Source organism: Phoenix dactylifera, chromosome 14 (assembly GCF_009389715.1).
Source record: "Phoenix dactylifera cultivar Barhee BC4 chromosome 14, palm_55x_up_171113_PBpolish2nd_filt_p, whole genome shotgun sequence".
In the NCBI taxonomy this organism is placed as follows: Eukaryota; Viridiplantae; Streptophyta; class Magnoliopsida; order Arecales; family Arecaceae; genus Phoenix; species Phoenix dactylifera.
In genome coordinates, this window is record NC_052405.1 from 21,732,415 (window position 1) to 21,758,904 (window position 26,490).

Sequence of the window (26,490 nt, forward strand, 5' to 3'; positions counted from 1 at the left end):
TGGAGGGAGGAGAGGGAGTTGTTTTTCTGAGGGGGTTTGGGAGGGAGGGGGCTGATCATAAATCACAAAAAAAAATTGTACAATGGATTGCTTAAAAGAGCTTATTTACCAAAAGCATGTGTAGATTTAGGTGTAGTTGCGGCGAAGCAGGTTTATTAATTTTTAATTTTGTATTTTCTATATAAGGAAGTTGGTGCAGGGATGGATTTATAGGGAGATTCTAAAGCAGGTGCAGCACCCTAAGCAGAAGAGTCCTGCCAGGCTAAGTGCTTATTTGCTTGTTCCAAGTTATTGCGCACCTTGATAAAAAAAAAAGCAACATTGAATAGATATATAACATAATTTAGTCTTTAAACTGTGTTGGTAATGCATTTAGATTTTGGATTTTGTTCAAAAAAGATACAAAACATGGGAGAAACGAAGTCTTCAAATTAATTTCTAGATCTTGTTTTGGATTGTTAAATGGATTATGTTTTCCTCGAACAATTAGATTATTGTTTAGACTGCATCTTAATTGCAGCTTGGAAAGTAGTTTGCCACCACATGGCCATATAAGTGGGCATTTAGGCACTTAAGCTGTTGTGTTTTGCAACATTCCTGCTTTTATTAAATGGTCTTTATGTAGCAGGAAAACTGATTTCTATTTCATCAAATGAAGGAGTGAAGGGGACAATTTGGGGCTAAGAAGACAAACTGATTGTAATGAAATTACTAAAATCAAGGTACTCAGGAGATTTGCAAATCAGAAGTCTTCTAACTATGTTTGGAGTTGAACCACATTGATGTGACCTCTTATATTATGGAATTTGGGAGTTGAACCACATAAACATGAGATTGCTTTGGATGCACAGGTGTGAATTAGATCAGAAACTATAATCTACCAGATTCAGGCATTCCAAATATTGATTTCTTTAAAGAGTGCTTGGAGCCAAGGACTCAAGTCCCAGTCGGACGTCCTGCAGGATATTGGGATGGGGTACTGTCCTGATTATCAGGACAAGACTGTCCCACTACTGTCCCATCGCCCCGATCAGCATGTCTTAGGACATCCTGTTGGGTACCCGGGGACTTGCGGTCCCGATCCCCGGCCCAATCCTCCGATTTGATGTGGCTCGGTTGCCTTGTTGCTTGGGACCGACTTGTGGGTAACGTGGCTCTTCTTGTTGTCTTTGGCCTTCACCAATGCATAGTCCACACAAGGGAAATGGCGAAGGAAATGAATCGATGATGTGGGGAAAACAAACTGAGATTCAATTCCAAGAGGACAACGAATACATGGAATGGTTGGCCAAGGGACGGGAAGTGTCCTTGCCCTATCCTAAGAACAATCTAAGGGGAGTGATATGCTCCTCCTTAGCCCAAGCCTTTCGGCCGAATGACCCCTAAGGGACCTAAGGGATGAAACCCTTTACAAGACTCTAAGTCAAAATGAAATATGATGAAATGATGCTAACTCGGCCTTAAGGGCCTCTACTTATAGGCCTAGTGCCTTATTGGCTTCATGCCTTCGGAATTCAAATTGGAGTTGGCCGACTTCATTTGAATTTGAATTCAAATGTATTCGGCCATGTGCTTCATGAGTTGCTTGGCCGGCTTGGTTTGAATTTGAATTGCATCCTTCTAAGGAAGGTCTTCAAGTGCTTGCGCCGGTTGCCATGTGCTGCAGGTTTGAATGCTGCTGCCGTTGGGCTGATGTTGTTCTTTTGTGTTTGTTGCCCCTTGACACGGATCCTTGACATGGCATGTTGCTGGCCTTTGGTTTGGCAGCCGGATGCATCTTGGCCGCCCCTGGATCTGCTCGCCGGATAGCTATGGGAAAGCCTGCAGGCAAGGTTCGCGGTACCGATGGTACCGACGTACCGGTCGGCTCCGGTATCGGTACGGTACCGTTGCCGAACCGAGCCGAACCGAGGCCGTACCGATAGGGTACATTTAGCGACCCATCGTCTTTTTTTTTTTTTTGGAGTTTTTTGGATGTTTTTACTTCCAAATGATTCAAATAATGAGATGAAGAACATAAAAAATTTTCAAATTAAGATGCAATCAATTACATACGTTTAAATCACTCTCGAATATCTAAAATCGGGTCGAATGGCGATGCTTCTCGTCAATATCTGGATCATCAGCATAATATGGAGGCAGATCAACCCATCCCTCTAACCAAGCAGCATTGTAGTCTTGTATGCTCAATCCTCGAGGAATGCGCGTTGGATCATAAGAACTCTCGGATCTCTCGCTGAAGCTCTGGCTCTGAGAGGTGTCTTGATAAGGGGCCCATCCGAATATGCCGGCACTAAAATCCGATCCGTAAGATCCTCCGGGCTGCGCAGGATAGTAGCTACCGGAAGATGACTCTGATGCACCATATCCATAGGCTGGCTGAGGCCGCGGATAATAGGAAGACTCGGAACTTGATACATCAATGGATTCGACTCCATATGGAAGGTCATCTGCAGCGGCATCCTGGCCTCTTGAACGACCTCGAGGAGCTCTTCTTCGATATGCAATGGTATCTGACCGGCCTATATCAGACGGCCTACCGTGGTCCGTATCTTGTGTAGCATGTGTAAACTGAGACTCACCGGTGTATCGAAAACCTCCCTCCGGCTGTGTCTCATAACTAGTACCATACTGTCCTCCACTTCCTCCATGGCTAGTAGATCCATCACCACCAGAATCTTCATCGCTGCTGGTCCAAGTCTCCTCGACACTCTCCATTGGGGCCCTTTCCTTTCCTTTTCTTGTTTGTTGGGATTGACGCCCTCCTGATCGAGTCGACTGGGTAGTAGAGCGTCCTCGTCCTCGTCCTCGCATGAGAGGATCATCTCTCTGAACCGGAGCATCGGACCAGTCATGCGGTGACTGGCTCCCCTCTAGCCACGTCATATCAGCTGTAGGAGTGCGTGGAATGTTGCGCTCAGCCCATTGCTGTGGATCGACCATAGCCTCGGTGGCTATGATACTGGCTGGTCGTGGAGGTGATCCCGGCTCATCAAGCTCGGGCTCCTGCTGCTGGGCCGCAAGCCAGTCGAGCATAGGATTATCATCATCATCTGTAAAAGTTCTATAGATGGGATCTGCATACTTGAGCTCCACTTCCTCTTGAATGCATTTTAGCCTCAACCGTAGATTGTAGTGCACATAAACTAAGTCGTTGAGGCGCTTTTGTGTCAAACGGTTTCTTTGTTTGCTGTGGATGAGGCCGAAGGTGGACCAGTTGCGCTCACAGCCAGTCGAGGAGACCGTTTGGGAGAGAATCCGGATAGCTATCCGCTTAAGATTTTTTGCGGATCCGCCAAAATGAATCCACCATTCAGCTGCAAAAATATTGAAGATAATTACATTTTATATATATGATGGCCTCATAGTTGAAGATAATTCAGATGCAAAAATGTCTTGCAGATTTGTATTGTACCTGGATTCATAGTTGTCTTGCTCACGACAGCTGGTCGTTGTCCAAAGCTGTGGCTACCCTCTCTAAATAATTTGGTCTGTGGAAAGAAGCTTGTTGTAGTATGTCAATAATATAAGATCTGATATATTTACATATGTTACTAAATCATAGTTACCTCTTCTATACATAACGCGGCGACTTCTGGATCAGGCTCCATCTTATAAATAACATTACGCAAAGCATGAAGAAGTTCATCATCCATACCAATTCCACTCTCGTACTGAAACCGGGGATTCAGATAGTATGCTGCACATAGATGACACCATCTTAGTATAACTATACAAATATATCAATCAGTATAATTATCAATATTATCGCTTACCTGCTAGATGCAAATCCCTACCCATTTGGGCTCCCCACCGCCGCTCAATGATGTCGATGTACTCCTGGGCATGGGCTACATCTGCCTCCATGATCTGAGCCTTTGCCTTCTCCATCATGTGATACAAAAAGCCCATCTGGGGATACCTCTCGCTATCCACGGCCCGCAGCACTTCATATAATGGTTTGATAGCCTTGACTATCGCATTGGCCCGCTGCCAGAATGACTGCCTGCTTACCAAGTCTTCCATCCTGCTTCCTTCAGTGCCGGCCTGGGCATATCTACTTTCCTGCCACTCGGGACTAACAAACATCTGACGTAGGGCTCCTTTCTTCTCGATAAGGCTATCAAGTGCAATGTAATTCGTAGCAAACCGTGTGACTCCTGGTCTAAGAATTTCTCCCCCTGCATACCTTCTCATTAATGAAAGAACCCAAGTATGGCTATAAATATACCTGGTGATGCGTTGGGCTATCTCCACCGTATGTTGCACCCTACGGATCTTTCCAATATCCATCAGGATGAGGTCGATGCAATGTGCAGCACATGGGGTCCAGAAAATTTGTGGTCGCCGCTCCATCAAGACCTGCCCGGCCAACTTATATTGCGGTCCGTTATCAGTGACGACCTGCACGATATTCTCCTCTCCAATCTGATCAATCACCTCCTCCATAAGTCTGAGGATGTATGAGGCGTTGTGCACCTTATCCGAAGCATCAACTGACTTGTGGAAGAAGGTCTTCGTATCACAGTATGTCAGAAAGTTGATGATGGCCCGCTTTGTCGGACCGGTCCAACCATCACACATCAGAGTGAGCCCATATGTGGGCCACTTGCTTTTATATGAACCAATCCAATTCTCTAGCTCTTCCTTATTGTTGTCAAGAAGCTCACCGTAGATGTCCCTCGGACCTGGAGGGTCAACACCGGGACCGGCAGTCTGTATGGCAGAAATGGCAGACTTGTAGTATGTATTGTCTGCAGCATTTGCTGGAATGTGGCTGAAGTGGAACCAGGATCCAATAGCTCGCCACATATCCTTCTTCTTTTCCTTCTTCCACATTGTGTCTACTCTTTGCGGCTTCGAATCTCTTCTGGGGAAGGCATGCGGATCTACATCATGGATTGACGCACCTGGTGGAATCCCTCCGAAAGACTTCTTTCGGCTACCAAAACCACCCAGGATAGATGCAATCCGGCTACGTCCTCTGCCCTCGCCCTCCCTGGCTGATGTTGTCCTTTGAAACTCTGGATCTTGTCTGCTTCCACCAGAACCGGCGCCCGACTCAAAAAACGAGGGCCCAAATCGAGCCCGATGCCTCGCCACCTCCTCCTGCTGCCATCGATCATCCAGACTCGCCCGCATGGCAGCCTGGATCTGTGCCTCCTCCTCATCTGGACCCTCGGCCTCCTGTGACTCCATCAAGTGATAGGAAGGTGCTTCTGCAGCTTGGCGTTCCACCTCCGCTTTCTGCTTGGCAGCCCTCTCCTTGGCTGCTTTGATCTCAGCGAGGTTTTTCCTCATCAGCTGACGGGTCGTCGGTGGGCACTCCGAGCATGCAGATATCTCACGAGAATTACCGGCTAAGTGCTGCTTTAATCTGGTTACTCCTCCTCCTTTGAAGCACTTGTGACAATAATTGCACTGAAACTGGTGACGTTCACCGAGCATCTTCCCATGCTCCCAGCCAATATTACGCTCTTGGGGTTGCCCTCTCCTTGATGGCTCCATTCCTACGACCACATTAATTTTTTTCAATTTTTATTTTTTTGTAATTAAAAATTAATTTTTAAATTTATTAATTAAATTATAAATTATATAAATTCTGTAAAAAAACAGTTAATGTCATTGAATCATTGAATCATTTCCTAATTTTTGGCAATTAAATTAAATTATATATCAACAACATATAAAAATTTCAAAACGAAATGGAATCATTGAATCATTTCCTAATTTTTGGCAATTTTTGACTTAATTTTTTTAAGCAATTTAAATGAAATATTAAAAAAACAATGTAGGGGAATTTTACCTTATTTTGTTTTTGCTGGATTTTCCTTCAAGAAAAACGATGCTCTCCGACCTTTCTAATTTTTTTTCATGCCTTTGTCTTTTCCTTTCTCTTCTTTTCCTCCTCCTTTCTCTTTGCCTTTCCTTCACTTAGTCTTAACTCTTAAGCTCATGCACTTGTGGCTTCAGCCTTCAGCATTCGGTTGGCTTTTATAGCCAACCGTTGGGTCACTGTGGCACTTTGAAAAGTGCCACTGTGAGCCACAGCGCGGCACTTTCGAAGTGCCGCGCGAAGTGCCGCACAAAGCGGCACTTTCGGCCGCATTACCGTTCTAAACAGCAATTTAAACCTCGAGTTTTCAAAGTGCCGCACAAAACGGCACTTTGAAAACTCAAAGTGCCGCACAAAACGGCACTTTGAAAGTGCCACAGTGTGGCACTTTCAAAGTGCCTGAAAGTGCCACACTGTGGCACTTTGAACCAGTGCTGTGGCACTATCATAGTGCCACAGCGCTGGCACCTCATTGCCAGCACCGAACCGGTGCGAACCGGCTCGGTTCGCATCGGTTCGATCACGTACCGGTGCGAACCGAGCGGTTCGCACCGGTATGGGCATGTACCGGTGCGAACCGCCTCGGTTCGCACCGGTACGTGATCGAAACCATCGGTTCCGACCCATATTGGGTCGGAACCGATTTCCACACTGGAACCGGACCGGTTCCAGTCGGTACCGGTCCGGTTCGGGCTGAACCGACCAGTTCAGGTCGGTTCAGCAGACCCTGCCTGCAGGCTTCCCCTTCGGTTTTGCCTTGGCGCACATGGGATTTGCTTGGGCGGAGCCTTGGGCGCCGCTGCTGGGGCTGCTGCCATGTGGCGCGGCCAGTTATGGCCGCGCGCCTGGCCGCGCGCCTGGTCGGGCGGCTCTGCTGGGCGCGCTGCCATGTGGCCCTGCTCGTGCGCTTGGTTGGGCGCTTCTGCTGGGTGCGCTGCCTTGTGGTCCTGGCTGGGCGTGATGCTGGGCGCCTTGCTTGGCTGTGCTGCCATGTGTCGTGGCTTGCTGTTTTAGGCAGGGCGCACATGTCTTGATGGCTGTATTGCTTGGTCGGGCGCCACTTGGACTTTGGCCAGATCCTTGCTAATTCTGTCGGGCGCACACATGCCATTGGTTGTGCGCTGGCTTGGCCTACCCTTGGCTGACTTGGGCGCAATGTGCGCGGGCTCGTGCCGGGTTGCCTTGCTTGACCCTTTGGCTTGGATTGTGCTCGGCCGCTTGGTTGGCTGACCGGACTGTGGACTTGTTGCGCTCGGGTCTTCTCCTCTTGTGCGCGCGTGCCTAGGTGCGCGCGCACGGGCTGGTGCCCCTGGACATCGGCCATGTCCATGCCCATCATTGGCACGCGTGTGGCAGACTGCTGCGCGTGGCCTGGTGTCCTGGCAGTGCACTGGGCCACTGCGGCTGAGGCGAGGTTCGGCTGGCAGAACCTCGCCAGGACTCTGCTGGCGCGACCGGGTCGGCCTGGCGCTTGGGCGCGGGTCGGCCCGGCTGGAAGTCGGACGCGCGCATGGGCGCGCGCTGCTGGCTGAGCGCGGGCGCGCGCAGAGGCGGGCGCGGCAGGCTGGGCGTGGGCGCGCTCGGGCGCGCGCGCTGCAAGGTGGTCGCGCTCGGGCGCGCGCGCTGCAAGGCGGGTGCGCTCGGGCGCGGGCGCTGCGGAGCTGGTGCGCGCGGGTGCGCGCGCTGCTGGGCCGGTGCGCACGGGCGTGCGCGCTGCAGGGGTGCGCGCGGAGGGCCGCGCGCCTGCTGGGGCCTGTGTGCGCGCGGTTGGCCGCGCGTGGCTGGCATGGGCGCGCCGTGGCTGGCGCGCTGCTGTGGGCGCGCGCAGGGGTCTGCGCGCGGCTGCTGTGGCCGGGGCTGATGTCCTCCTTCCAAGCAGTGAAGGTTGGCTTCTTTGGGACTTGGCTTGGCCATGGACTCCGGATTTGGGCTTGGCGGGCTGAGGTCCCCATCACATCCCCCATCCTAAGTGGCGGCATGGGGTGGGAGGGTGGTGCATCCATTAAAAAATTGGGACAGCCCCATCCCACAAGATATAAAACCTTGCTTGGAGCTTGGTCAGATTAATATATCCTCTTGTCGTTGGGCTTTTCCTGTATGCCTTTTGAAGTAATTACCAGTGTATGGTTCATACAATGCAATGCTTCTTTCAGGGTGCTAGTTGATTCCAGATGTGTGCTATGTTAGTCAGGTGTTGAGACAGATTATTTATATTCTGGCTATTGTTGTTCTTTATTTTTTTGAACAGTTTTAAGACATTTGTCGGGTTTTAAACATAGGGCTTCTTGCAGTCTTTTTAGGAATTTGATTGAATCAAATCCTTGTTTTCCAACAAAGAGCAAACTTTTATTTTCTCTACACACTACTATCATCAACTATTTGCGAAATTTGGGGTAATCATATTTACTGCATTTTTAGAGCATGAAATCACATTAACAATTCTCATCCATTTCTATAAAACTTAGATAGAGGTCATCAAAGAGGCAAACTTTACCATTGAAGAGTGTTTTTGGACAGGTGAAATGCACTCTGATAAATTAGGCAGCACCAGGTGCAGTTTGAGTTATATATACTAGGAGAAATTTATTACTTATAAAATGAACATAGGCTAGTTACATGGCTTTTACATGTCAACTTAAGCAACCATACTGTTAATATGATCCTAAGAAGATTATCTGGTGCTGATGATAATTGGATTGCATGGATACCATCATATCTTCTATTAGTGAGCATGAAGAATCTTCAAGATACAAACTGCTTGATGAGTTTAAACACAGTATTCCTGGTGCTAAATTAACTTCATTGTGCCTTAAGACAGGGTGATTCCCTTTCCTTTATACAAATGATCATCATTGACTGCAACTCTGACTGAGCTGGCTGCAGCCACAGTTGGATACTTAACCTTGCAAAATCTGATTGTTCTCCATGACAATTACCCAAGTCTGCATCCTCTTTGACTATCCATATTTTGGAATATCTGTTCAATTTTTCTGTATCTTCCAACAACAACAGTACATGCTAGAGATGTAATACATTTACAAGCTAACTGACGTGATCTATATGCACAAACTCGGATCGTTTGGCACCTTTTTTCATGAATATCGTCACTAGCATGCTTCTTACATTACTCTGGTTGTCTAAAACTTCTTTTCATTTCTCTAGAATGCTTAAAATGATCTCATCAACGATATGTTAATGCAGTAACATATTATACTGTCTAGACAGGTTCAGGCAAAACATTGGCGTACCTATTGTTGGTACTTTCAGCCATAGACTTTCATAGATCTGCTGTACAAGCGCTGATAGTGGTGCCAACTAGGGAGCTTGGTATGCAAGTAAGTATATTTCTTCTAGATTACTTTCAGTTGGTATTAATATATAATTCTTGCTTATATTTTCTCTTTCTTTTTTCAAGGTCGCAAAGGTTGCTAGAGCGCTTGCTGCAATGCCAAAGGAATATGAGGGAACCCGTACATGTACTGTCATGGCTTTGTTAGATGGTGGAATGTTGAAAAGGCATAGATGCTGGCTAAAGGTATGTTTCTCACATGGTCATGTTGAATTTCAATCTTGTGATTGTACTGTAGTTATTTCTTTGATAAATAAAAAAGGGGTGAGATGGGGAATACATATGAAGAAAGAAATTCTGAAAGGAACAAACTAAACTTAGGTTAATGAAACACAGTTGTACTTTGAGTTCTGAAATTTGTTTCTAATTTATTCCTCATTACATGATGTATGGCATATCCAAAAGATTAACTCTTCATATTCTCTTTGTATTGAATGAGGACAAATTCTCAAATTGTTGATGGCACGCGATTAAAGATTGTGTATGATGGAGAAAAAGAGAAAGCCAGTAAGGTTGCATTTGGTTGCAGAATAAATTTTGAGGGGATAAGGGTAGCTTATCCAAGTACTATTGGAGGGGTAAGATTTATTCTATGGGATAGGGCTTTCTTGGCATTTGGTTGGAGGGATAACACACACTTATCCACTCTCAAGATATAAGCTTGTCCTAGCTCCCTTTTTTAAGTGTTTGGCAGTATATTCCTCACTTCCACCATCTAGGCCGACTAATACCATCCCTATTTTCCTACCAAACATGTACTATATGCAGTAGGGTTTTTGGGCTCTAGTTAATTAGCAAATGTAATATAACATAGATCCACCTATGTTGGTTGGCCACCTAGAGCTATCCAATATCCTTTTTCAATGAAAAATCAGAGGAGGAGAAGTTGAATAGATGAAGCCCCTAACTTCTAGTTGAACTCAGATGGCCTTCGATTCTGCTGGAATTGGAAGAGGAAGAAAACTTCTAACTGGAGTCTTCTTCTCCTTCTCCTACATGCAATAGCGCATGCTTAACCTCCTAATGGGCTCCGGCCTCTCGGGTCGGCCCATTAGCCCAAACTGCTGGGCTATTACATAGAATTGGAAGAGGAGAAAGACTTCTAACTGGAGTCTTATCCTCCTACGTGCAACAGGGCACGGTCAGCCTCCTAATGGGCTCGGCCTTTCGGGCCAACCAATTAGCCCAAAGTGCTGAGCTATTACAATTGGGCTGGAGGAGCGTTTACACAACACCGGAGTTGATTTGCAACTAGAGAAACCAATCAGAGAGTCGTCGGAATGTGTCTGGCTGGGAATCCTTCAATGCTTAAGTCGAATAAAGATTCGAGAGAAAACAGGAGAGATAAAGAATGAGAGCATGACGTCCAGATTTTCTCATATCTAGGGAGTCCCTATGCTTCGTATTTATAGAGGAGAGGGTGCAGAGTCGGTTCTATTTTCAAAGCATCGTGCGTACAGGTGGGATTTTCGCCGTTGCAGCCATTCTTTTTCGCGGTTCTGACTTGTAGGAGCTAGCAATTACTGAATGCCGAGCTTATATGTGGTGGCCGATGGATGGATGATTGGACGAGTGCCGAGATCGCCACCATTTAGAGCTCTATTTAAGGGGGTGGAAGCTTGAGTTAGTTTCCCTCTACTTGGTGAGTATTTTTCCATCTCTTGGTGTTCTTCATCCAGTGGAAGTTCATTTGGTGGAAGCTTTGACTCTATTCTCTTTCCTTTCTCCGATGTCCTTCGATCGATCGCTCTCGGCAAACCTTCATAGGTTGGCCTTTTCTCCTTTCTTTCTTCTCCATCTCCTTTGGCTGCTATGGAGCTTCAATATACAATAGTGAACTCCCTACCAGTTGGTCGATTCAGCTGCTTTGTCCTAGTGTTCTGACGGCTCTAGCTGCACTAGACCGAAGACCTTCGGTCCCGACGCTGAGTGCATCCTGGACTAGGATGACTTAGACCAGTTTCGGATTGGCTATCATGTTTCGATTGGCTTCTTCTTTAGATTGCTTGGGGCTAAGGAGAGGGCGAATGCCTGCTATCATGCCCAGGTTAGCCTTTATGAGGAGCCTCTAGAGGCTGGGTTGAGGCTTCCTCTTCCTTCCTTTATAGTTCTTCTCAATAGTTTCTGATTAGTGCTTGCCTAGTTGGTTCCCAATGCATGGCGGATTATTATTGGCTTTTTGTTTCTTTTGGCTTTGCATGGTATTCAACATACGATCGAGTTGTTCCATGCATGTTACATACTCAAGGAGCACTCTACCGAGCAGGCTGGTGGTACCAAGGACCGCCGAATCGGTATCGGGATCCGTACAGGTTGACGGCCGGTAGGGCTCGGTACCGTTCGGTACCATACTATGTCGGTATGGATAGGGCATGCTAGTTTCGTACCTGCACTTTTTGGAGTTTTCAAGAATTTTTAATTGGTAGTCACTTTTTTTAAACTTTTTCAATGATTGTAAGTATAATTTGATATTTTTTATATTTTCTTGATATTTTTTGATATTTGTATGATCCTGGTTTAACCTAAATGATGCATTTTATTGCTTTAAAATAATACAAATTATAAAATTATTAGTGAGATGTTGCATGCTATAAAATATTCTCAAATCAAGTAGTGATGTGAAAATTATAAAATAATACAATCAATTACATACATTTAAAGTATAACATACATACCGATATCTAAAATTGGATCGAGTAGTGATGCCTCTCATAGAGATCCGGATCATCAGGATAGTCAAGAGGCACATCAGCTCACTCTTCTAACTAAGCAACGTTGTAGTCTTGTATGCTCATGCCATTAGAAACGCGCGTTGAGTTAGAAGCACTCTCGGATCTCTTCCTAAAGTTTTGGCTCTGAGAGGTATCCTTTGGCTAATAATACGACTGTGGAGGGACCATCCGAATATGCCGGTAGCAAAATTCGATCCATAAGATGCTCTGATTAGCATAGGATAATAGCCACCGAAAGATGCCTCAGATACACTATATGTATATCCGTATTCGTATGGGTCATAGGCTGCATGTGGCTGCGGATAATAGAATCCAATATCCGACTCAGAATCTGATACGATTATAGATCCTACTCCACGTGCGAGGTCATCTGTAGCTGTATCACATCCTCCTGAATGATCTCGAGGAGCTCATCTTCTATATGTAATCGTATCCTCGTGGGCTCTATTAGATCGTGCACCGTGGTTTCTATCACGTGTAGCATGCATAAACTAGGACTTACCGGTGAATCGAAGACCACCCTGCGGCTCTGTCTCATAAATAACTGTCTTCTGTCCTCCACTCCTGCCTAGCCAGCATATCCATGACCACCAAAGCTGCTACTTCTAGTCTCTGAATCCGAGTGAATTGACTCCTCTTGGACACTATCCATGGGGCAGCATGTGTCTTTTATTTTTTTTAGCATGCTGGGCAGCTACCTTTCCCTTCGTGCCCCTCTCTCTATTGGGGCTGCAGGTGCTTTTTATTTTTCTTTTTTGGTGTGCTGGGCAACTGCCTTCTTACCCTTCATGCTCCTCTTTGCCTGGCTATGCTTAGAGGATGTATGTCGCCCTTCTGACCGAATCGACCAGGTAGCGTAGCGGCCTTTTCTAAGCATCTCTCGATCATATCTCTGAGAGGATATCTCGAACAAGGAGTCATATGGTGACCGACTCCCTTGTGGCTGTGGTTAATCAACTGGAAGGATGAGTAGAATATTGCTCTCAACCCATTGTCCTGCATCGATCCTAGCTTCACTGGTTACGAAACTAACCGGTCGTACAGGCGAATCTCGCTTATCAAGCTCCAGCTCATGCTGCTGGCCCACAAGCTATCCAATCATAGAATCATCCTCATCATCAACGAAAGCACTATGGTCGGATCTATGTACTTGAGCTTCACTTCCTCCTGATTGCACTTTAGCCTCAATCTCAGATTGTAGTGAACATATATAAGGTCGTTGAGGCGCTTCTGTGTCAAACGGTTCCTCTGTTTGCTGTGGATGAGGGTGAAGGTGGACCGGTTGCGCTTACAGCCACTCAAGGAGACCGTCTGGGAGAGGATCCGGATAGCTATTCACTTAAGATTTTTTTGCGGACAGCCCAAAATGAATCCACCATTCATCTGCAAAAACATTGAAGAAAAAGAACCAAGCCAATCATAGGAGACCTCCTGATGCGTAACATATCTGGATTCATACTTTTCTTACTTATGACAGCTGCCGAGTCTCCAAAGCTGTCGCTGCCCTCTCTAAATATTTTGATATGTAAAAATGAATCGCGTTGTACTATGTTAATAATAGAATATACCAATTAACTTACACATGTCAGTTAAGTTAACTTAACTCTTTTAGACATAGGACTGTGACTTTTGGATTTGGCTTTATCTTGTATACTGAGCTATATTGGCGATATAAAGGCATATTGTGATAACCTGGTATGGTATTGGTATAGGTGCTTTGACTACTACAATAGTATTCCCTGTATTGGAATGGTCTCTTTAGGATTTCCAATTGATATTCCATAAATTTTAACTAAATTCTAATGTTTTCTGAGTCAAAAATAGCCAAAATATTTTGCTATAATTAAAGCTCTTAGTATTGTTAGCTAGCTAGTGGAAGGATTGGAGATGACTTTGCTATGAAATACTGTATTGTTATGGGGGACCAAACTTTTTCTCTTCACCTCCTCTTTCTCCCGATTCTTCCTTTATCTTCTCTCTCGGTATTATTCTCTTGCTGAATACTCTATGGCTTTTATATTCTCTCATGTTGCGTTGAACAACCTTAAATGCTTTAACACTTTTTGCTCACTGTCTTGGTCAGTGTTTTGAGTTCCATGCACCATTGGAGCTCTCAAACACCATACTCCAATAGAGAGAAAAATATAGGAAGCAAGAGAAATGGAGAGAGAGGGAGAGGGAAACAGAGAGGTTAAAGGAAGTGATCAAGCAAGAGAGAGGTGAGGAATGGAGGTGCCAAGTACCTATATAGGGTGAGGCAGGTCACCATGCTAGTGGCTAACTAGGTTGGGTGGCGATCTTGGTGCCTTGGCAGTGGTTAGAGGACCTATTTGTTGACAAACAAAATGGGAGAGAAAAGGGCACAATCAACATAGATCATGATGGGTGCATTGTCAAAACATGATTAAGGATGGGGTTTTATCTCGCTTTGATCATGTGTGTTCCACGTGTTTACAAGAGAACATTCGATGAACAACTATGATCACATGGAAGAAGAGGTATTTTCATGCCCAAATTAATATTCAGTCCCAATTTTATATTCTATTTTGAGATAAAGTCTTATTTACCAACAATTTTTATTATTGTCCTTTATTTTGATGTCTATTTAATTTTTAGTCTCTGGCTTGTGTAAGAAAGAGAAAGGTGGAGTAAACTAGCTACTGTAATAACAAAGATGAATATGTGAAGAAAAAGAAATATTAAGTATATCTCGGAGACTAAAAATTAACTAAAACAAGATACTTCGCTACAAGTTTAGGTGAAGTACAATATATCCACATGCAGCTATCCATTTAATGGATCCTTTTTTAGCCAGGTCTCTGAATCCTAATATTTGGGAATAAGATGGATGCAAATCTTAGATTGTTAGATTTACACCACCCAACACCCATACCCAAACCCTTGTAACATTTTGCAATATCAATAGGGATGTCATAACTATCACAATCTGCTTGTAGTAATCACACTATATTAATCTACTTTACTTATTCTTGGCCTTCCATATCATTGTTGACAGACCCTCAGTGGGACTTACATCTGGGTGCTTTGAAATTGCCTATTCAGATTATCTCCTAGCTAAGCATGTATGAGAAAACATGGGGATATAACTTAGAATGTCCCTTGACTTATTTGTTTTTATAGAATCTCCAATAGCATGGTTTGTTGTGCCAAGGTCTGCATCGGTTTGGTATGGTATGGGTCAGTATAGTAGGTATTCACCCCGTACCAAAACAGCTCTTGAGCCATTTTTCTTACTTTTTATCTTGGTACACTTTGGTATGGATAGGTACGAGGCCTGTACGGCTGTACCAACCTGAATTTGAGTTTCGTACCAATTTCGATCCAGTATGGTATGGTACACCCCCAACTGGGTGGTTTGGGGTGGTATGGCAGTCCATTTGCCGCACACTCAAGAATATATACAACTACCAGACAGCTCTCAGCTGATTCCATTTCATCTAATTTATTATAACAATTATTTTCTTATGTATAGTTATCAATGCCTTTGCTTTAGCTCTAAATTGTATTACGAGGGTATATAATTACTGCATTATCTTTCATGGTAAATATTCTGCACTCATCATCTTTTATTATTCTTCCAGGCGGAGCCCCCTCAAATAGTGGTCGCAACCATAGGGAGCTTATGCCAAATGCTTGAGAAACATTCTCTTAAACTTGAAGCAATGAGGGTTTTGGTTATTGATGAGGTGATTGGAATTACCATTTTCTTTATGCATGTTCAATTGTCACTATTCCATGATGGGTGTTGGGGGCTTGGCCGAGATGATTTTGTAGCTAACCTAACTATATAACGAGTTTCAAATGCTCCCAGCCTTTTCGAATAATGAATTTGGTCAAAGCCAAATAGTTGTTGTCATGACCCTATGTATAATAAATTGCATTCATCTTTCATTGCCATCATCATCTGAGCATTCCTACATCAAACTAAGGTTGGTCGAAAGCAGCAAGCGTAAGCCATGAAGGTTTTACAATCAAGTGAACATTTCTACATCAGAACAAGGTTGGATTAAAGAAAATCATAAGCCATGAAGGCTCCACAGAAGAGTGCAGTGCAATTCTGCATATAACATATATATTTTCAAGCCCAAATATTGTTAGTGGCATGGTCTGCCGTACCGGTCGGTATGGGTCGGTACGGGCCGGAATCGGTACGGTACAGCTATATTTTTTGATTCCGACCATTTGCAATCCGTACCGGTCGGTACCGGCCCATACCAGCTCCAAATTCTTTTTGTCATTTAGCCCGGTACAGTACCGGTTCGGTTCGGTACCGTACCCCGTACCATACCGATACTAGAGCCCACCGGTACGTCGGTACGGTCAGTACGGCAGATCTTGGTTAGTGGTTTAGTGCAAAAGCCATGATGGTTCTTTAAATTGAAAATTTGCACATGATAATTGACATTCAAAATTCTCTAAATGTGAACTTTCTTATCTATGAAATGGATAGTACTAATAAAGTTGGTCTGCCAAAGTGTATGGCAAGCCATATAATAGATGGTTGACATTGTTACGGATGATTTCTACATCTTAAACAATTACAAACCAGAATTTGGTGCACTTGGATCCTTGTAAACCATAAATTAAATGAATATGTTGTTTCATGTTGTGAAAATTGCCCATTTGGTGGCCACCTTGCAATCTTAAAAATGTTTTTTTTTCCAGTTTTTCAGCTTTATTAATGTTGTAGACTTTGTTCAGTAGTGTAGGTCTTTCATATTACATGGCCCATACAGATTGTGCATAGGCAAGACTTCGACTCAAAAATTGTCATAACATTCTAGCTCGACATCATAAGCACAAACATTTTCCACAAACATGAACTCTAACATCGGCGGAACCGATATTGGGCATCGTACCGGTTGTCACTCCCTCTCCCTCCCTCCCCTGCTCTCTCTCTCTTTTCCTTTTCTCCTTCTTCCCCTCTGGCGAGACGTCTCGGATTCAATGGCGGAACCGTCCCAGTCCGCCGCCAGTACGGCCCGGGATGCCCCTGAAAGTGAATCCTAGGTTCTTCGGTGTTTAGCATGCTGAATTTTTTTTTTTTTTTGAAAACCATGGCTGAACCTGATCGGGTCACTTATGTACCCCTTCATAAGGGGGATCAAGCCATACGTAGTTCTTTTTAAGTTTTAAAACGCAGCGGAAAAACCGAATCAAACAATTTAATTCATGCATGCTTACAAGATCAAATCTAGAAATCAGCACCTTAAGAACACATAGGATTATGCCGGAATCGTTTAAACAATTATGCTAAAACTTTTATGCGTGATTAACTATCAGATCTGAAACTTAAGAACTCTATTCCAATTAATCTCCGAATATCCATCGAATGGATTCTGGAGATATCTCCGTGAGGAGCCCCAAAAGAGGGTAAAACCTCGGGGAATTAGACCTAGACCTTGACACCATAATAAATGATTAATGCTAGATTAATACCTTTTATGATGGATGAAAGTTGTGAATCTGATTCTTGACTTCGCAGCCACGCACACGAATGGCCTCTACGAGAAGTACACGCGAAGTCCTGAAGGATCTTCTTCCGCAACAGTGCTAGCAGCTGCAGAACACTTGAAAGCTGAAATCTGCCCGCCGGGATTCAATCAACTCTTGATCAATCGTCTTGAAGCAGATAGAGATGAGGTTTGTAAGGAAAGTAGAGGACTCAGATCTGATCTTGAATCTTCTAGATATTCACCCTGAAAACCCTATCTAAAATGGAGACGAAGAGGAGGAGGAGGCGGGTGAGGAAGAAGGCTGCAATGGATGTGTTTTTGGTGCCCATGTTTGACCCCTTTTAATGGCCTCCGAATTTTTATTCAAAATTCGAAATTTATTTTCAGAAAACCTCTTTTAGTTGGCACATGCAAAGGAATAGGAACAACCCAAATCAGATCTCAACCAAATCTGATTTAAATTCAAATTTTAAACACATGTGCAAGAGGGAAGGAATTTGAAATCCATGCGGCAAGGTAAAACACTTCATAATTTCGAAATCACCTCTTGAAATTCGAATTTAATCCATTCAAAAACTCAGACGCCACCTTGGCTGATGGTTTGAGTGATTAAAATCATTTAACACATTGCTTAATGTTTGAATTTAAATTCAAATAACAAACAATGTCGCCATGTGTCAAGCAATGGGTCCATGTGCCATGCAATAATTTTGGTTTATTTAAAATTCATGAAATCCAATTCCATGTCACCAATAATTGCCACATCATTGAGCCTAATCCCCTTGGGTTGCACCTAATCAAATTTGGTCAAACCCGAATTAAAACAAAGCAATTTGGTTGAACCCAATCTAATCAGGTCAGACCCTGATTGAGCTCAAATTGAATCCAATTCAATTTTGGCTCATGCAAACTCAATCAAATTGAATTATTACTTTGCGTTGGACCTAATTCAATTAGGTCAATCCCCAATTAAGAACAAATTAATTTAAAATTAATTTGATCAGCTTAAGTCCTTTTTGGTTCTGACCTAATCCAATCAGGTCAAAACCCTGATTGAGCCCAAACTTGAATCCAATTCAATTTGGCTCATCCTTAGCACAATTACTCAATCAAATTGAGTTTATTAGTAATTTAATTACTAATTAATCCTTCAATAATTACTTTAATTATTTTATAAGATAATTTGCCAATCAAATTGACCAAATTACCCCTGAATGATTCTTAATCATTCACCAGCTTTCTTGATCAATCAGGAATCTTCTATGCGTGTGACCTCATAGGTTCGAACCTAAGCCGGTAGTATAGGAACAATTTTCTACACTAATCGATGTGACCATCTAGCAATGGTACCCGACGTCCGGATAGGTCGAATATATGCGAAGCAAATATTCTGGAACCCTGAACTATGGTTACTGTATAATTCAATCCCTTTGACTCCTAATGCCAGGATGACTTAGAGCTCACTGTCAACCCTATAATTAGTACATCCATTATGTGATTAACTTTAGATATCCCGTGACTCCTCACTGGGATTACCCTGGCCAAGGTTTTGCTAAATTAATCACAAGACATTATCTCCTGTTTTCAGGAGGGGTCAATTCCATCTTGACTCACAACTGACTACGCAAGTACTTGACTGCACCCAGTGACCTTCCGTCACTGAATTAGAAATTCAGGTAGTCCGGTACCAAAGTACAGTGAGTTGCTTGCTAGTCACAGGTTGCGGTCTCAGGTCAGAGGGCCAAACTTATACCCATATCCACTCGGAACATCTCTCGACAGTAGAGCGTTCCGGAATTGGTCACGTTTAGTGAAATGTACTTCTACACTTCACTTGTGTGGCATACCAGTGTCTCCACACTCCTTGGTTAAGAGGACAACCAACGTATATGTCACACAACGACCTAATCTCGATAATGTTGTCGTCCTAGTAACAACATATCATTTCGTCGCAAACAAGTTTAAGGACTCAAAGATAAATCCTCCTTTATCATAACATAAGTCCTAAGGACTTCATCATATAAGAGTTCATTTGAAGATGAAATGATGAATAATGCCAAATAACACTTTATTAATTTGTCAATTCATTTACAAAATTCAATCATCAATATGCTGACGATTGACATTTAGGATACAAATTCCAACAACTCCCACTTAGCCTAATGCCAATCGGCATAGTATCTAATACCCATCTTCGACTTGTGTTCGTCGAACTCTTTGATGCCGAGGACTTTGGTAAATGGGTCAGCCAGATTTTCTTTTGTGTCAATCTTCTGAAGATCAATATTACCTCGATCAATGATCTCTCGAACCAGGTGGTAGCGACGTAGAATATGCTTGGTCCGCTGATGTGCTTTGGGTTCTCTTGCTTGAGCTATGGCCCCAGTATTGTCACAAAATACAGGCACTGGACCATCAATGGAGGGTGTCACTCCAAGCTCGGTGATGAACTTCCGCAACCATACAGCTTCCTTGGCGACATCAGATGCTGCGATATATTCTGCTTCACATGTAGAATCTGCCACTGTATGCTGCTTGGAACTCTTCCAGCAGATGGCCCCACCCTTAAGAGTGAAGATATATCCTGACACGCTCTTGCTATCATCTTGATCTGACTGAAAACTTGAATCAGTATATCCCTCAAGTTTTAAGTCAGAATCACCATAGACAAGCCACTGATCTTTAGTATTTCTCAAATACTTAAGGATGGTTTTTACAACCTTCCAGTGGTTGCTACCTGGATCAGACTGGTATCTGCTCACTACTCCTAGTGAGTATGCCACGTCTAGTCTAGTACATGTCATGGCATACATTATAGATCCCACTGCCGAAGCATATGGAATTCTATCCATACTCTCTCTTTCTTGAGGGCTTGTCGGACAATCCCTTTTAGAGAGGTTAATTCCATGGCCCATCGGAAGATAGCCTTTCTTGGAATTAATCATACTGAACCTCTTCAGTATAGTATCAATGTATGTGGATTGGGATAATCCAAGCAATCTTCTAGATCTATCTCTATAGATCTTCATCCCTAGGATGTAAGATGGTTCTCCCAAATCCTTCATGGCAAATTGAGATGATAGCCAAACCTTTATTCCTTGTAATGCAGGAATGTCATTCCCGATTAAAAGAATGTCATCCACATACAAAATAAGGAATATAATAACTGAACCATTTGCCCATATATAAATGCAAGGTTCCTCTTCATTCTTAATGAAGCCATATGTTTTGATTACCTTATCAAAACGTATATTCCAACTCCGTGAAGCTTGCTTTAATCCATAAATGGATTTTTGAAGCTTGCACACTTTAGACTCATCTGCAGATGTAAAACCTTCAGGTTGTATCATATACACTTCCTCTTCTAAATCTTCATTTAGAAATGCGGTCTTTACATCCATTTGCCAGATTTTATAGTCTAAATGTGCTGCTATCGCAAGTACAATCCGAATGGACCTGAGCATTGCCACAGGAGAAAACGTCTCGTCATAGTCAATATCATAACGTTGACGATAACCCTTGGCAACCAAACGGGCTTTATAGGTCTCTACCTTTCCGTCTGCGCCCCGTTTCCTTTTGAATATCCACTTACACCCTATGGATTTAATTCCTTCGGGTGGGTCAACTAATGTCCAAACATCATTGACCTTCATGGATTCCATTTCGGATTGCATGGCTCCAAGCCATTTATCAGAGTCATACCTCTGCATTGCATCCATATATGTGATCGGATCCTCATCGTTTTCATCAAGTTCGATAGGATCCCCATCCCGGACCAAGAAACCGTAGTATCTGTCCGGCGGACGTGGTACTCTACCAGATCGCCTTAATGGTGCATCTAATATGGGTTCTGGATCTGATCTAATCAAATCCGACTCAACTGGTTCAGGAGATGGTGTTGGATCTTCTACATGTTGAACTTCTCTAAGCTCAACATTAGAGCTATTTGTTCCTTCACCAAGGAATTCCTTTTCTAAGAAAATTGCTCTATTGCTTACGAACAACTTTTGTTCTTCAGCAAAGTAGAAGTAATATCCTTTAGTTTCTTTAGGGTAACCAACAAAGAAACATTTGTCAGACTTGGGTTCAAGTTTGTCTGTCTTCAAACGTTTGACGTACGCCGGACACCCCCAAATCCTAAGGTGAGAAAGCATCGGCTTACGTCCAGTCCACATCTCATGTGGTGTTTTATTTACAGGCTTACTTGGAACCTTATTTAGAATATAGCAGGCTGACTCAAGAGCATATCCCCAAAAGGATATGGGCAGATTAGCAAACCCCATCATGGATCGAACCATGTCTAACAAAGTTCGATTTCTCCTTTCTGACACACCATTATATTGTGGTGTACCAGGAGGAGTCCATTGGGAGAGAATCCCATTTTCTCCTAGATATGTCAAAAATTCACTGGAGAGGTATTCACCTCCTCGATCTGATCGAAGAGTTTTAATACTCTTTCTAGTTTGTTTTTCTACTTCATTACGATATAATTTGAACATTTCAAATGATTCAGATTTATGTCTCATTAAATAGACATAACCATACCTAGAAAGGTCGTCTGTAAACGTAATGAAATATGAATACCCACCTCTAGCATCTGTGCTCATTGGCCCACATACATCAGAATGTACAAGGGTCAATAAATCACTGGCTCGTTCCCCTTTTCTGGTAAAAGGTGATTTGGTCATTTTACCAAGAAGACATGATTCACAGGTTGTCAATGATTCACAATCATTAACATCAAGGATTCCCTCTTTACTTAACCTGTTCATCCTATTCTTGTTAATATGACCTAGCCTATGATGCCAAAGGTAGACATCCGTGACATTATCTATTCTAGGGCGCTTATTGGATTTATACATTACATGAACAGGCTGTGACAAAATGTAAATGCCATTACTCAGAATTCCATTCATTACAACAACACCATTCCAAATGACATTGCAATAATCCTTTTTTATTGATATTTCATAACCATTTTTGGCCAAAAGGCCTACAGAAATGATATTCAATAGAAAACTTGGACAATAGTGACAATCACTAAGGACATTTACATGAGAGCTGAATTCAAGTTTAAGAATTCCTAAAGCTAGAACTGGAACTGGTCTTCCATCTCCAACATTCAGGAACCTTTCTCCTTCTTCAAACCTCTTACTGACTTGTAGCCCCTGCAACGAATTGCAAATATTAAAAGGACTACCGGTATCCAATACCCAGGTCGAATTATCACAAATAGAAAAATTACAAGGTGTTATCATATAAGTACCTTGATTGGCAACTGATTGCCCACTTTTCTTAGGCCGGTTCGGATCGAGGGATGCAATGTAAAGAGGACAGTTCCTCTTCCAATGTCCTTGCTTCTTGCAGAAGAAGCACTCCGCCTTGCTCTGATCAGCCTTTTTATTCTTTTTCTGACTAGGCTGAGCATGGTGCACCTGTTTCTTTTGGATTTTATTTTTCTTTTTTCCTTTCTTAAAGGAGCGACCCTTGGATGAACCTCCCACTAAATTCACCGTCTTCTTAAGAAGTTGGTGATCATTCTCAAACGTCTGTAGTAACCCCAACAATTGGTGATAATTCACTACAGGTTTCGTCATACGAAAATGAGTGAGAAAAGGACAGTATGATCCAGGCAATGAGTTTAGTATGGCATCCTTCCCCAATTGATCATGAAGGGGAAAGCCAAGAGAGCTTAGACGCTCGATCAACTCAATCATGTACAGTACATGATCAGTTACCGAGGTCCCATCTTTCATTCGGGCGCTGAAGATGGCACAACTAGTTTTGTGCCTCTCAACGTCGTCAGGAACCCCGAATGATTCATTCAACACTTGAATGATATCTTCCGGCTGCGTATTCTCAAAACGCCTACTAAACTCATCACTCATTGCTGCCAACATGATGCATTGAACAGTGATCCAGTCACTGAGCCACTTCTGATAAGTGTCTCTGGCCGATCTTGATGCATTAGCAGCGGGCTGCTCAGGTGCTTGATCCGTTATCACATAAAGGATCCTCTCATGCTCTAGCACTATTTTCAGTTTCCTATGCCAATTATTGAAATTTGGACCAGTCAACTTGTCATTGTCCAACAATGAGCGAAGTGATAAATTAGTGGCCATTTCTGCATAAAAAAAAATTTGGCTATTAGTATATGAATTGACTAAACACAGTAGACTTGGACTTTAGTCTAAAGATATTCCCACTATTTTATACAAATTGGTAGCCTCTACCTCTAATTCGAAAAATTACTCCTAATTCTTTAGTGGACACTAGAACCCAATAGATCCCATATAGGCCCGAGTGTGGCTCGGCCAACCCATATGCACCTATTGGTAGGTTCTTAACCAATTGCTTCACCAAGCAACTTCTAGTGATGATTTTGCCCTAGGTTTTCCGGCAGGCGTGTGGCGCCTCCACCGAATACCCTAGTCAGGTCCAACCATTAAATGATAGGGTTAAGTCTAATCAACTAATAGACGACCAAGCCCGAGTGTGGCTCGGCTCACTTGACCGCCTATTGAAGGTACACTTAACTCATCATATATTGAATGACAATTCCAATGCTTGATAAGTACCAGGCGTGTGGCGCCTCCAATAATTATCCAAACATTGGACCCATTATCACCCAACTTAATGGGAGGCTATGACCTAGTTATCTCCATAACCATTTCATTTTAAGGACCTAATAATTTTAGAGGATTTCATAATTAGGATAGATGAGAAGATCCGGTTAGTCTAATTTCTCCCACTGACTTCACCAAATCAGATTAGACTCAAACCGGTTAAGGAGACACCTAAATCAGTCATACTGATTTTCCTTAAGGCATGGGCTAACTCGAATCATTAAGTGATCCAATCAAAATGTGATTGACCATGTCGGCCAGGTAAGTGAGATCGGTGGAAGGGATATGCCATTAACTCGACAAAGACGAATCAGTGCGAGTAGCTCCCAATTAAAAACCACCGGTCAAAACTGCCAAACTTACCTTAGACACCGACTGGTTAATCAATTTCGATTTGATTACTCAAATGACTCGGGCTACACCTCTGAGCCTAAATCAAGTTCCATCTTGGTCTAATCAAAGACATGGAATTGATCAATCTACAACTATTGTATTTAACCTAGAGTTTCCTTGACCTAATCTAGTTACTACTTAATTAGATTTGATCAATTAACTCTAATTAGACCATGTTTGATTCTAACCTTAGGTCTAACCCAATCCTAAGAACTTGATTCAAGCTAACCCATATGCCCAAAGAATTATGCAATGTCAATTAATTGAGTTACAATTTTATTTCATAACACTTAATTCTCAATTAAGTTTAGACTTATGAAAGTTTTGATCATTACATATTTCTTTTTAATTACATATTAATTACAATCTTTCAGTTCTTAAAATATATTTTCAGATCTGAGTTTTTGTAATTAATCACATGTAATCAGATTTAATTCATGTTTAAGTCATTATGTTTTATGTTCATGCATCACATATACATAACAACATGAATTAATACAAACAACATACATCTTATGTATTTGTTTTTTCACTTTTATTTTCAGATCTGATTTGTTCACTAAAATCAAAGATCATATGAATCATAAACTTTATTTAGATCTAATCTAAACAATATTATGATTTCAGATTTATTCATGTTACTAATCCTAACACAAACATGCATCATATGCATCCAAAATTTCAGATCTACTTAATCATGCATAATCAGCAATTAAATCAATCATAAAAAGCACTTTAGATCTAATCTAAACATGTTAATGATTTCAGATTTAATTGCAAGAATTAAAACATAAAAGTTTAAACATAAACCTGGCTCTGATACCACTGAAAGTGAATCCTAGGTTCTTCGGTGTTTAGCATGCTTAATTTTTTTTTTTTTTTTGAAAACCATGGCTGAACCTGATCGGGTCACCTACGTACCCCTTCATAAGGGGGATCAAGCCATACGTAGTTCTTTTTAAGTTTTAAAACGCAGCGGAAAAACCGAATCAAACAATTTAATTCATGCATGCTTACAAGATCAAATCTAGAAATCAGCACCTTAAGAACACATAGGATTATGCCGGAATCGTTTAAACAATTATGCTAAAACTTTTATGCGTGATTAACTATCAGATCTGAAACTTAAGAACTCTATTCCAATTAATCTCCGAATATCCATCGAATGGATTCTGGAGATATCTCCGTGAGGAGCCCCAAAAGAGGGTAAAACCTCGGGGAATTAGACCTAGACCTTGACACCATAATAAATGATTAATGCTAGATTAATACCTTTTATGATGGATGAAAGTTGTGAATCTGATTCTTGACTTCGCAGCCACGCACACGAATGGCCTCTACGAGAAGTACACGCGAAGTCCTGAAGGATCTTCTTCCGCAACAGTGCTAGCAGCTGCAGAACACTTGAAAGCTGAAATCTGCCCGCCGGGATTCAATCAACTCTTGATCAATCGTCTTGAAGCAGATAGAGATGAGGTTTGTAAGAAAAGTAGAGGACTCAGATCTGATCTTGAATCTTCTAGATATTCACCCTGAAAACCCTATCTAAAATGGAGAAGAAGAGGAGGAGGAGGCGGGTGAGGAAGAAGGCTGCAATGGATGTGTTTTTGGTGCCCATGTTTGACCCCTTTTAATGGCCTCCGAATTTTTATTCAAAATTCGAAATTTATTTTCAGAAAACCTCTTTTAGTTGGCACATGCAAAGGAATAGGAACAACCCAAATCAGATCTCAACCAAATCTGATTTAAATTCAAATTTTAAACACATGTGCAAGAGGGAAGGAATTTGAAATCCATGCGGCAAGGTAAAACACTTCATAATTTCGAAATCACCTCTTGAAATTCGAATTTAATCCATTCAAAAACTCAGACACCACCTTGGCTGATGGTTTGAGTGATTAAAATCATTTAACACATTGCTTAATGTTTGAATTTAAATTCAAATAACAAATAATGTCGCCATGTGTCAAGCAATGGGTCCATGTGCCATGCAATAATTTTGGTTTATTTAAAATTCATGAAATCCAATTCCATGTCACCAATAATTGCCACATCATTGAGCCTAATCCCCTTGGGT

General features: G+C 42.5%; 2 protein-coding genes across 3 annotated transcripts in view; one reads left to right on the forward strand and one right to left on the reverse strand.

Annotated features, from left to right (window-relative positions):
- LOC103696541 (DEAD-box ATP-dependent RNA helicase 58, chloroplastic) overlaps positions 1-26,490 on the forward strand; it is a 52,883-nt gene that overhangs the window by 10,009 nt on the left and 16,384 nt on the right. Inside the window, exons 3-5 of one of the 2 annotated variants that reach the window (XM_008778206.3) lie at positions 9,058-9,171; positions 9,252-9,371; positions 15,520-15,624. In XM_008778206.3, the coding sequence (XP_008776428.1) occupies positions 9,058-9,171; positions 9,252-9,371; positions 15,520-15,624 (339 nt within the window). The remainder of the gene's footprint in view (positions 1-9,057; positions 9,172-9,251; positions 9,372-15,519; positions 15,625-26,490) is intronic. The other variant, XM_026800937.2, reaches the window with a different exon arrangement.
- LOC120113100 lies at positions 1,965-5,800 on the reverse strand. Its single transcript, XM_039133887.1, has 4 exons — positions 3,777-5,800; positions 3,570-3,700; positions 3,416-3,491; positions 1,965-3,317 (listed from the first exon to the last, which is right to left on the reverse strand). The coding sequence occupies exons 1-4, from the start codon at positions 5,506-5,508 to the stop codon at positions 2,077-2,079; spliced, it is 3,180 nt and encodes a 1,059-aa protein (XP_038989815.1). The 5' UTR covers positions 5,509-5,800; the 3' UTR covers positions 1,965-2,076.

Excerpts from the sequence above, each read along its gene's own strand:
- LOC120113100 (XM_039133887.1), bottom strand. The coding sequence starts at position 5,508 with ATGGAGCCATCAAGGAGAGGGCAACCCCAAGAGCGTAATATTGGCTGG. Across the intron at positions 3,701-3,776 it reads TAGGGATTTGCATCTAGCAG|CATACTATCTGAATCCCCGG; the intron begins GTAAGCGATAAT and ends ATCTATGTGCAG. Across the intron at positions 3,492-3,569 it reads CCGCGTTATGTATAGAAGAG|ACCAAATTATTTAGAGAGGG; the intron begins GTAACTATGATT and ends TTCTTTCCACAG.